The sequence below is a fragment of the Arachis ipaensis genome, chromosome B10 (assembly GCF_000816755.2).
Source record: "Arachis ipaensis cultivar K30076 chromosome B10, Araip1.1, whole genome shotgun sequence".
NCBI classification, from domain to species: Eukaryota; Viridiplantae; Streptophyta; class Magnoliopsida; order Fabales; family Fabaceae; genus Arachis; species Arachis ipaensis.
In genome coordinates, this window is record NC_029794.2 from 112,306,802 (window position 1) to 112,318,196 (window position 11,395).

The following is an 11,395-nucleotide window of genomic DNA, read 5'->3' on the forward strand; positions in this document are numbered from 1 at the left end:
ACATGCAAAGTTTTTTTTTTTTTTTTTTCAATGTATAATTAGTCTTGATGGCATTTAAGAATTTTAAGTGTTGCCAAATTATTTGAATGTTGTTAAGATGTATATGGGAACAAGTGTAAGTTCAGGTGTAGGAATAATAACTGTTTCGTACTCAAGTGATAAATTGAATTCACATCAAATTGTTAAGTTATACAACAAAAATTATAACCCTACTTCCTGTGTTCCTGTGTTGAGTTTCCTACTCTTTTTATCTAGTGATTTATTTTACTCCCAGTTCTCTCAGGGAGGACTTCTTCAAGAGACATTTTTTGTTTCCCAGGACTCGTCCTTCTCCACCCCAAATTGGTAATATAGTGCCACAATTTTACACCCACAATACATAAAAAAACCATGGTCTTGTATCACTGATTTGAGAGAGTTTGTCAAATCAATGGCACAAAATAATAGTGTCTTATGTGTTGTGGCCACAAAGTCGTGGTACTACTATTATCTTATACAAGAGGCAGAGAGACTAAGCATCATCAATCTTAAGCTTCCCCAGTCGTTGCAGCTCATGAAGTATTTTAACTGCAGCAGAGTCATATGAACTCTTCTTATCAGCTCTAGCTTCTCCTGTGCATTCTATATTACCATCATTCGGTATGCACAAGGTTATTTTTGACACAAAGCAGTTGACTCCCTTTGTTCCTTCCAGGCCTTCGCTGGATTCAAACAGGGATCTGTACAAAAAGACACTGGTAAGAAGTAATGCCGTATTCCGGAGCAGAACTTTCTTTTATTTTTTTTCCCTCTTTCTTTTCACAGTCCATGTCATTACTTGGACCAAGCTAATATGCATATATGAATGCTAAAAATGATTAGAAAAAGTATGAGGAATGAGTGATGAAGTACAAATTAATTTGTGGATTCACCTATCTTTATACTCTGTTGAATCATATTCTGGCAATGGCCACTGTAATCTCTTGCACAGTTCATATAGTGTGGTTCGGGGTCCTCCTTTCTTCATATTGATAGATGCAATAACTGTAGAAGATGAATCAGCAATGAAGTGAGAAATCTAAGCATCAGTCTATATTCTGATAAAAGCACAAAAATGAAGAATGAAAACAATGACACAAACCTGGAATGGAATCAGAGTCCTCAGGAGATGAGTCTTTGTGGGGCAAAGAAACAGCAGATGCAATTTCTTCTGTGTTAGTTTCATCCACTTTCGCCCTCTTATTCGCTACTGTCTTTGACGAATGTCCATCTGTTAGAGCAGTGCAAATACCAATATTGGTTTCTGGATTAGACGAATCGCATAGATAGTCAGGATTCTCTCTTTTTCTCTTTGGCACGCTACTGCCATGTGAAATTCCCTTCTTCTGTACAATCACAGATAAAGAAAGAAAGATGACCACAAGAGGCTGTATAATATATATTAGAAATTAAGAACATATCATATCTCAGAATATATTCAGACAAAAGAACCGACCTTGAGATCTTTCAACAAGTGAAATGCAGCTTCTCCTTTTGCTATTTTTTTAGTCATTCCGTTTCCCTTCCGAACTAAGAGTGTGTTTTCCAGTTGTACACTAAGCTCAGCATGCACAGTAGTTCCCTTCCTTTTACAATTTTCTTTGATAAAATATCCAAGAGAGCCACATAATTCAATTAGTTCACGCAACGGAGGCAATTCAAGTTTATCAGGGGTAACAATGGGAGACAACAGAGGATTGAAAATTCTCCACACTTCATCAAGATTGAGCTTGGTATCAACTAGTATAGCCCCAGCAATACTTTCCACTAGATCTCCAAGTGCCTATCATGCGTAGAAAATGATCATTAAAATCATCTCTAACAAAACTAACAGGAAAATACTAAAATTGATTTGGTTAATTCCTTTGATTCAAGTGCATGTATAAATCCACCAAAAGATACTTGAATTTGAGTAAATTTTAAGTCTACTTTTAAGTATTTGATTATTTTTGCGTATACTACTTCACTCATTTTACCTATTCTTAGTCAGAGTAATATATCAAATCATTAAAAAAAAAAAAAGCCATGTGAAATCAATTGCAAGTTTGCAACCATATCTCGAGTTTGAAACATAGAATGATCACTCTAGGAACCAACCTTGGGGGCTTTAATGCCTGGGAGTGATCTGGTACTGCTCTCTGATTCAGAAATGACCTTAACATATTCTGATATCTGGCTCACCAAATCTCCAGAGCTGAGCAGAAGGTGTGGGTAAAGGTTTCGTCTAACGGCAACTTGAGCAAAATTGTCATTATTGACAGAAGCAGAACGCAAGTCAGTCAGCTCTCCTGGATCAATATCTTTATGGCTCTGATAAAGATGCCATGTAATAAGAAGATCCAATACAGAGTCGCCGAGAAATTCAAGCCTCTGCCAGAAAGTCAAGTAGTGGGAATTGAGAAAACGAATAGATAATATCTAATGTGTATAACACCACCATAAATGAACTTGCATATTAGACGGTAAATAAATAACTAATCTATGCGAGTTAATTATGAATGGAATTCACGAAACTTCACATTACCTCGTAGCAGCAACCAATCCCAAGTTCAGCCTCAGATACATGTGTCATTGCCTCCAGTAAGAGTCCCTTAACAGAAAATTTATACCCAATTTTCATTTCAAGGGTTGCAATCTCGTCTTGTTTTGGTGCATATGTATGGAGAGATGCAGCAGCAATGGCTTCCTCAACCAAGGACGGTTCTAGCTCAGAATCAATGCCAAGCCACTTCATGACATGTAGTGCAGCAATCAATCCGCCAACTACATAGTATGCTCCTATAAGAGCTTCAACACAATCAGAAATTGTCTTTGAACACATCCAGCGGTGACCCTGGTCACAAAGCTTTCCGACCACAACTTTTGGATCTTCAGTCTGGAATTTTCCATCCACAGGAACTTCTGGGGTTTCCACCCCACATTCACAAGAAACAACATGTATAGAACGCTGTCCTGGAGCAACCCAACGGCGTGGTTCAAATGCAGAATCTTGGATATAGCCCTACTCAAGAAAACAGCACAATAATATGAAATTAACTCAATTGATTGCTTGGCCACTTATTGAAAGCCTCATAACAAGTTTACTTTGGGATAAAAAATCCCCAGAATGTAAGACACACAATTATTAAACTAACCGTATAATAAAAGAAATTTCTACATAATAAATTAATCATGGGAGAAAAAATAACAAAAAAAAAAGATCACAGTGCCTGTGTTCAATTTTATGTCATAGGATTAGGATCTGAAGAGTTAATTACTTGTATAAAGTATTCCACCGTTTCTTACTTCCCTCTTTCGAAAGTGTGGTTTTCAAACAAAGGAAGCTGAGAGTTAAATACTGACCCTGGTAGAGAATGTCCATGCCTGAAGTCTCTTTGAGGCTTATCATGATCAAGTGAAGTACAAAATTATCCGTAACTTGTACCAAACAGCTTAAGCTTTCAAGTACACTACTCCATTGACATTATCAAAGATTCAAAGTAATAAAAATCTTAGTAAAAATCTTAGTACCTGTAATTTGCGATTTATTCCCAGTTTATGCAGAGTTGAATTACAAACAGCCCACTTCCGTCTATCAGATAATTTTCCTTCATGTTCCTTAGGATATTTAAGAAAGAGATGACAGCTCACTACAAACTTAAGAACAGAATCTCCTAGCAACTCAAGACGTTCCATTGAAAAATTTTCACAGCATCTTAAGGTTGTCAGTGCTTCTAGAATCTATCATTGGAAAAAAGGAAAGAAAAGAAAAAGGCATATGATTATCATAATGAAAAAGAAGAAATTAAACTCAGTATCTTATCCTCATAATCCAATCATGTTGGACAAACCAGAGAGCTAGGTATGCTGATATTGCTACTCTGACCATCTATCTCTCGTCTAAGCTGACTGGACAACGTGAGAGATTCAAGACGATGCATCAATGATGGTAGCAAGTACATTGACTTTAAAACATGTCTTTTAACATCAAGAATAAATAAAAGCTCAGGTGGAATGTGAACATGCGCAGGCATTTTGGTGTTTGCTGGGCCAATTTGCGATGACTTATCCTTCTCATCTGTGGAACTCAGAATATATTATAATCAGAATTCAGAAATTTAAACATAGCGCACTTGCATTGCTAGCACATTTTTAATTTGGTACAACATTATAAATATATGAAGATTTGCGGTTTAGGACCTTTTTCTTTTTATTACTGTTGTATACAAAACCACAAGTGCCACATTTGAATTTACTCTAATAAAAAATTTCATGATTTTGCAATTTACCTCAAAAAGTTTTGAAATTTAGCATTAATATGATTAAAAAGAACCTAAGCTTTCCCCCCTTGTGGTTTATATGGAGTTCAAAATTTCATGGATGAGAGCTCATTTGAATTGTCAGGGTAAAAATGTGCAATGCTGGTATATAATGTAATTTTGAATGAAGATTTCTCACAAGCAAAGTGGCGCAAGATAAACTTCGAATAGAATTAACCGACCTTCCTCATAGAAATTCAAAAGAACATTGTGTGCATTATGACTTTGCTTCAAACGTAATAAAGGTTGTCCTGGATGTTTCATAGCAATCCCATAGCTGACACCTTTTCTTGAAGTATTCTGCGAAGGTCATGTGGTTCTCTGGAGACTTCTCATCGTTTCCATCAAACGGACTTTCAGCGCATAGCTTGTTATCTGCTTCAAGAATACAATACATTCTTCCAGTGTGAATAGCCAAAACTACCCGATTCTTTATACTGTTAGCATCAACTACACAATTGGCAAAGTGAATTTTATCTGTGCCTTCACAGGCCACCTTTGATGAATTAGCATCACAAGGTGACACAATTTTACTGCCCCCATCATAATCTCCAGCAACCAGTGAAAACTTGTTCCTTAAAAATTCAACTGCAGGAGCACAAGAACTTATTCCAGACCAATTTATTTCCAAAGATCCTTTAGATTCATCATCCCCTTTTTGTAGTGGTAGAAGCAAATAGAAGTGTGGACTCCACAGTGATTTTGTGTCTTTCTGAAGCAAGAATTCCCTCTCTCCTTTTACTGATTTGGACTTATGAACCAATCTCCCAAACAAACCATTGAAAAAAACCTCATGGAAGCATTTTGCATACATCATCTGGTAGATAACAGACAACAAAGCAATGAAAGCGTCACGTTAAACCTTCAGAAGAAACTATTATCAGTGATCTATTCTACAATCTACAATGGATAAGACATTATTTCCAGACCTGTTCAGCATTCAAATAAACTTGTCCACAGAAAGATAAGGAAGCCTTTACGGTTTTTTTTATCAAATAAAGATCTAATTCAATATTTCCAACATCATCGTCAAACTTTGACTCAATCAGGAGAACAAATCCTGAGAAGATTTCACCGACAATGCTGCATTTGAAATCAAATCTATAGGCATAAAATTTGGCTCCGTCTAGTTTGTCTTCAATTGTACCACATAAAGCTCGAATGCTGGCTGTGCCATGTAATTCTTTTCTTCTTGTGGTTCCTGCAAATGCAAAAAAGCAAAGCAGGATTAAAATAAGGCAGATTAAGCAGTTAAATAGTTTGGATGTAAAACAAAAATTTGCATGTCCCAGTACAAAAATATATACCAAAAATCAGTCACCCACGTAAAATACATGTTGGAATAGGAAATTCAGATGAAAATGTGTGAAACAAGAAGACATAAATATACACAATACATGATGACTGATTTTTTGTGTTCATAGTATTTTTGCAAAAATATATGTATGCTTTAATAAATGCAACTAACACATCATTGTAGAACTTTGACATGTTTGCATTTTAGTTTACCAAATCAAACAGGAAACATTCATCAAGTGTCGAATAGTTATAAGTTAGTATCTCATTTATCCATAATATTTGAAATATCTTTTTCAAAAATGAAAAGTACGGAGACATGATACATTATCACATACATCAAAAAATAAGTACATGTCACATGATGAACAACTTTTAGGTGTCCGATAAGGGAGCGCCTAATTAATTTGGATAACTTTCTCCATCATAAATGCAGCTTTCAATTGCAGAAAGCTTTTTGGTATAAAAAAGCGATGTTGAATTTCTACAGGGTAAAAATAGCATCTTTCTAAAAGCTACAATTTTGAGCTATTTCTTGGTAAATTCATAGGTTCAAAAGTTAACCATAAAATTACTTGAGCTTTCTCCCACTTCAACAAATAATACAGTACATCTCATACTTTTCGTAATTCACGGACAAAAGTCTTATTTTATACATTCAAAATAAAATATAAAATCTTAGTCCCTTTTCAACACACATTTCTAAGCACAGAGCTGATTTTTGTAAACTAATTTTTTTTTTATTCCCAGTTAATCCAAACACATACTAAATTGTAAATGTAGGGTCTGCATATAGATTGCAAAACACAACACTTTGACCATCAGATCTGAAAGTTGATGGTGATTACTTCAAAAAGGATTGTGGTTCAGAGGTGTCACTGCATTGTTCCCAGTAAACATCTATATCATGACAATTTCATAAATAATATATTTATTGCAGTATCTACTACTTCCATGCCACCATAGGAAGATGCTTCATAAAGGTAGCTCTCTTTGCATCACTACATCGTTAAATCCTGTAAAGGATATCCAAAACATGTATGCAGGCGACAATGATATAATATTTTCCTTTTTTTTACCAAATACATACTTGCAAAGGATATTTGTAAGTTTATATGTTAACTGTAATTGCAAATTGAAATTAGAAATATATTCCAGCAGAATTACCCTCAAAGGTAGTAAATTATTTAGCAAAGAATTTATACCTGCACCTGATCCTGTACCAGATTCTTGGTTTTGCACACTATGTTCAGCTTCTGGAGGCTTTTCAGTGAAAGGGACAAGATGATCATTCAAGGCATGCATCTGATGCAGCTTCTTACAAGCTTCTAAACAGACAAGATTCCTTGCCAAACGGACATCTTTACCCAAGGGACCGACTATTGTTTGGAAAGCTGCATTAGGTGGTAATGTTAATTTACACCTGTATGCCCCTTCAAAAGGCAGGAATTCAAAATTGGGCTTTGCACGGGGGTACCTAAGAGAATAAAATTCAAATTGTATTCATAAGTTTTCTCTCTCTCTCTTTTTTTTGATACTATGCTTCGAGAAATCAAAAAATAGAACACAGAATAGGATAGGTCCATACTCATCACATGGGAGCTTTTCACAATATCGATTTAAAAGACTAACACTTGAGTCCAAGTTGACTGATGCTCCAGTAGACTCAACATAATATATATTTGATTTTACTTCCGTAATCACCCTTAAATTAGAAGCATGATCTTCTTTATATATAGCCGCTTCAGTCACGGATCGCTCACTCCTGATGATGTCAAACAGTTTATTTCTTTGATCCATGTTTCCCCTGTACACCAAAAAGAGAGAAAGATGTTACAAAAGGTATGGAAGACTAGAGATCCTCAAATTACAAAAGGATTATTAACGATTTAAACGGAAATTGCTAAGGAGGATGCACTAAAAGTATGTTCAAGGGAAAAAAGGAAATTCCCGAAACAAAATAACTTCTGTGTATGTCACATGGAGAGCCGAAAAAACTGGAATACACACCTCTCCAACATCACAATAAATTGGGAGTCATCCTGCCTAGATCTTCCCCGAGACTGGACATAACTGCGACATGTGTTCGGTAGGTCAAAACGTATCACACATGAGCACTTTGGCACATGAATTCCTTCCTCAATTACCTCGGTTGTAAATAATATATTGACCTAAACAAAATGATTAATAACCTATTATGAACTTTCAAAACCAACATTTATGAGAATTTTACTGAAAATAGAGGAGGCTTTGCTACAACTTGATTAATACGACGCAGTGAACAAGTACCTTTCCAGAACGAAAAGAATCCAATGTTTCCTTCTGCTTCTTAGCAGTCAGTGAACCAGCTGACGTATTGTTTCCGGTTAAATAGGAAACTGTAAAATGAGATATCTGTGGAACTTTCTTTATAAATCTTTCAATCACCTTTGCTGTGATGATTCTTTCGACAAAAACAAGGCACAATACCTCACATGAATGTCTGCAAACATAAAGCATGATAGATTATCAACATTTTTATGATAGATAGGTGATACAACTTAAATGCAAAAGAAAACTAATTATATGACAAGTAAAATGGATCCATTGTTCCATACCCAAATGACTGGAAGAGTTTAATAAGTTCAAGTAATTTGGGAGATAAGTATCCCAGGTCTACTGCCTTTGAAAAATTAAGATCAAGCTCTGGAATCTTGTTATCATCTGAAGCAACAATAGTTAAAGATTAGATGCAGAGACCATATATATGGCAATGCACAAACAAATATTGCATGGTATCATTTATTCGAATGCTGTCCAAAACGTAACATATCATTTTTCATAGAGAATGACTGGACGAGAAACTAATGAGCTCTTTAGAGGATTTATTTATTCTAAAACAGAAAAATGTATATTAGTATATAAAATCTTATTAGTATAACAATGTCAATACAATTACTATATTAGTATAAAAGTGAGTTTGTCATAAGCAAATGAATTATATCAAAATGCATACCAAGATGGAGGGATTCTTCAACTATTTGCATGACTACGTCAATGAATGCTTTGCACTGACTAAAACCTTTTCGGTAAACTTCACACTCTCCTTCGACTTTGGAGAAATTTTCATGCCATATTTTAACAGCCTGCGTACATATTAACGATTTATTAGTAAATATAAGAAACAATGGAAATGATTGATGAATGTACATAAATTTGTACATTTCCCATATGCTACGGAGAATCAGTCATTAAAAAGATTAGGACCATCAATTACAGGACTCTTAGTACATTTACAAAATGTTAGAAAAAAGAAAGAGAACATTGTTCCATTTTTCTTTTCCTTTATGGCATAATCTTTCTTTACAGTTTACACAATTTCAGTGTTTGATAAGCACCTCATAAGCACATAGGAGGCCAAGATCTTCAAGGCAATACAAGACTCTTGCAAGTTCATTGGACATCCGCTTATGCAGCGTATTTAATTTATTCTCCACATCCTTAGAGTTACCATCAGTTGAGCTTTGTAATTCCGATAACAATGCACCAGACTGTCCAAAGAGAATAACTTCTGTCAGTATCCATTAATGTAGGAAGATTAATTGAGGGGGAACATAGTCATATACATGTAACATGAACCAAAAATACCTTGGACCACAAGTCTTCAATCTTTGGCTTCAAATTCAAATCAGGGAATTGTGCCTGGTCATAATATCTACAACTTTCTTTTGCAGAAGGTATATATACCTCCATCTCGGTCCTATCTTCTACAGTATATCTCTTAAGAAATAAAAAATGAAAATCTATTAAACTTCCTTTTTTGTTGAAAAGATACTTAGTCATGTGCACTCATGGAAAAAAATTATTGAGTCAAAATCTAGAAATCACTAATACCCGAGAATCCAAGATACTTTCCAGTTCTGATATCTGACCCTCACAATCCACAGAAGAGGAAACACCTAACAAATATGTAATACATAATGAGTCAACATCAAGAAATTACTAACAGTATACCTGGATAGTTAGGGACACAAAAAAGTTACCTTTTTTACCTACTGGTGATGCTGTCATTCCAAAAATTTTAGGCTTTTCATCAGCCTTGTGATAGAATTCCTTCATAGCACAGGCAATAAAATCATATGTAAATATATTCTGATTACCTAATAAAGAGCAACCAAAAACGGCCAAAAAGAGAAAAAAGTGTATGATGAAGGAAATACAACTCACCTTCATTACTTTTGCATAGGGATGGTTACCAGTTGCTCGATGACACTCATCAATAATCATCAAGCATATTGATTCCATCTTCAAGAAAGCCTTTCTTAGAGCGTCCAAAAGAAGCTGGGGTGTCATAACCAGTACCTATTAAACATCAAATATCACGGTTATAATAACCATAGAGCTAGGCCAAGAATATTCATGAGTTTATCAGCATAATTAACCAAACCAATTGTTTGTAAAACATGTCACTTAGATTTGAGATCACACCAAAAGCCATTCAAAGATTCACATTGATATAAAAATTCATAGACTCTTTAAGTAATTATAGTAGCATATACAGATAATTCATATAAAAATAACTAATCTTTGCCAACAAAGCCATCAAAAGCAAAAAAGACCATAATAATTAATGAAAATGAAATCAACCATGATTGAAGGAAGACAAACATAAGTAGCATTATTAGGAGCATGTCATAAAAACATACCTCATTTTCACTAATTTCCTTCTCCCAGATACTTAAATCCCATGCGTCCACTCCTTTTGCCCCATAATACTCCTGAACTTGAAAATCTGTAAGATCTTTTATATTCTTATATTGCTGCAAGGGGAAACAAAACAGCAAATAAATTTAACCTGCGACTGTAGTCAAACCAAGAGAGAAAAAAAGAAAAACCATAAAAGGGGAGAAAAATCTCGGGGAACAAGCCTGGTTGACAAGATGAACGGTTGGAGCTAAGAAAATAATCAACTTTTTCGAGCCACTGGACCTGATAGCTTGACCAATGTTCTTCATAAGCAACACAGCTATTAAGGTCTTACCAGCACCTGTATCCAATACTGCTATTGTGTTCCTCTTCTTTGCAACTTCAAATACTTCTAATTGATACCTGTACGGAAAACAATTAACCACAATAATACAAATATAGGCAAGGTTATATTACCATCATCCAAAATAAAGAAATTGCAAGGAACAACAAAGACTCAAACTTTAATGAATTATGATCATTCTGCGGCATTACCCACACATGAAACACCAGAATAAAAAAAAGGGCGAAACAAACAGGAATGAAATTAACTATTTAATTAAACAGAAGAAAAAAATTAAGCCCAAGAAAGAGAGAAGAAAAGGAGGTACCCTCTAGGGTCCATGGTCTGGGGTGTCTCGGAAGGGAGTGAACCTGATTCTGATTCCTCAGCACAAGGTTCTGTGTATAAGTGATTAAAAGTTCGGTTGGGACAAGGTTGGTTCTGGTTTGATGAATCCATGTTGAAGAAAAAATGAAAAAGGAAGAAAATTTGGCAGTGAAAACAAGAAAAGATTGGACCTTTATAAGTACAACAATAATGGGGTAATGGGAAGAAGCAACATTGTCGACGCGATCACCCCAAACAGAAAAGAGAGCAGTGAGCTTAGGAGTGTGAAGAAACTGAACTGAAGTGAACGCCTTCACTTGACCACGTGTCAATCAATTCTTTATAGAAATAATTAAAAATTAAGATAAAATAAGAGAAGAATGAGAGAGTGAAACAGAACTGAAAGAGGTCAAAGTTGTTTTCAAGTGTTTCTGTTGTTGAAGCAGAA

General features: G+C 35.0%; 2 protein-coding genes across 5 annotated transcripts in view; one reads left to right on the forward strand and one right to left on the reverse strand.

Moving 5' to 3' along the window:
• Positions 1-195, forward strand: part of LOC107621512 — a 6,183-nt gene extending 5,988 nt beyond the window's left edge. For all 4 annotated transcript variants that reach the window (XM_016323537.2, XM_016323539.2, XM_016323540.2 and 1 more), the window contains one exon: positions 1-195. The gene's annotated coding sequence lies outside the window, so the exon portion shown is untranslated.
• Positions 11-11,395, reverse strand: LOC107621511 (endoribonuclease Dicer homolog 3a). Its single transcript, XM_016323536.2, is given in 25 exon segments — positions 11-719; positions 912-1,023; positions 1,121-1,364; positions 1,475-1,801; positions 2,116-2,388; positions 2,543-3,019; positions 3,529-3,738; positions 3,849-4,075; positions 4,499-4,592; positions 4,594-5,133; positions 5,246-5,517; positions 6,818-7,089; positions 7,201-7,419; positions 7,623-7,783; positions 7,902-8,094; positions 8,210-8,315; positions 8,608-8,737; positions 8,990-9,142; positions 9,240-9,371; positions 9,486-9,550; positions 9,635-9,704; positions 9,819-9,953; positions 10,298-10,411; positions 10,520-10,700; positions 10,949-11,395. Coding segments are annotated over 25 exon segments (5,046 nt in total). The 5' UTR covers positions 11,080-11,395; the 3' UTR covers positions 11-511.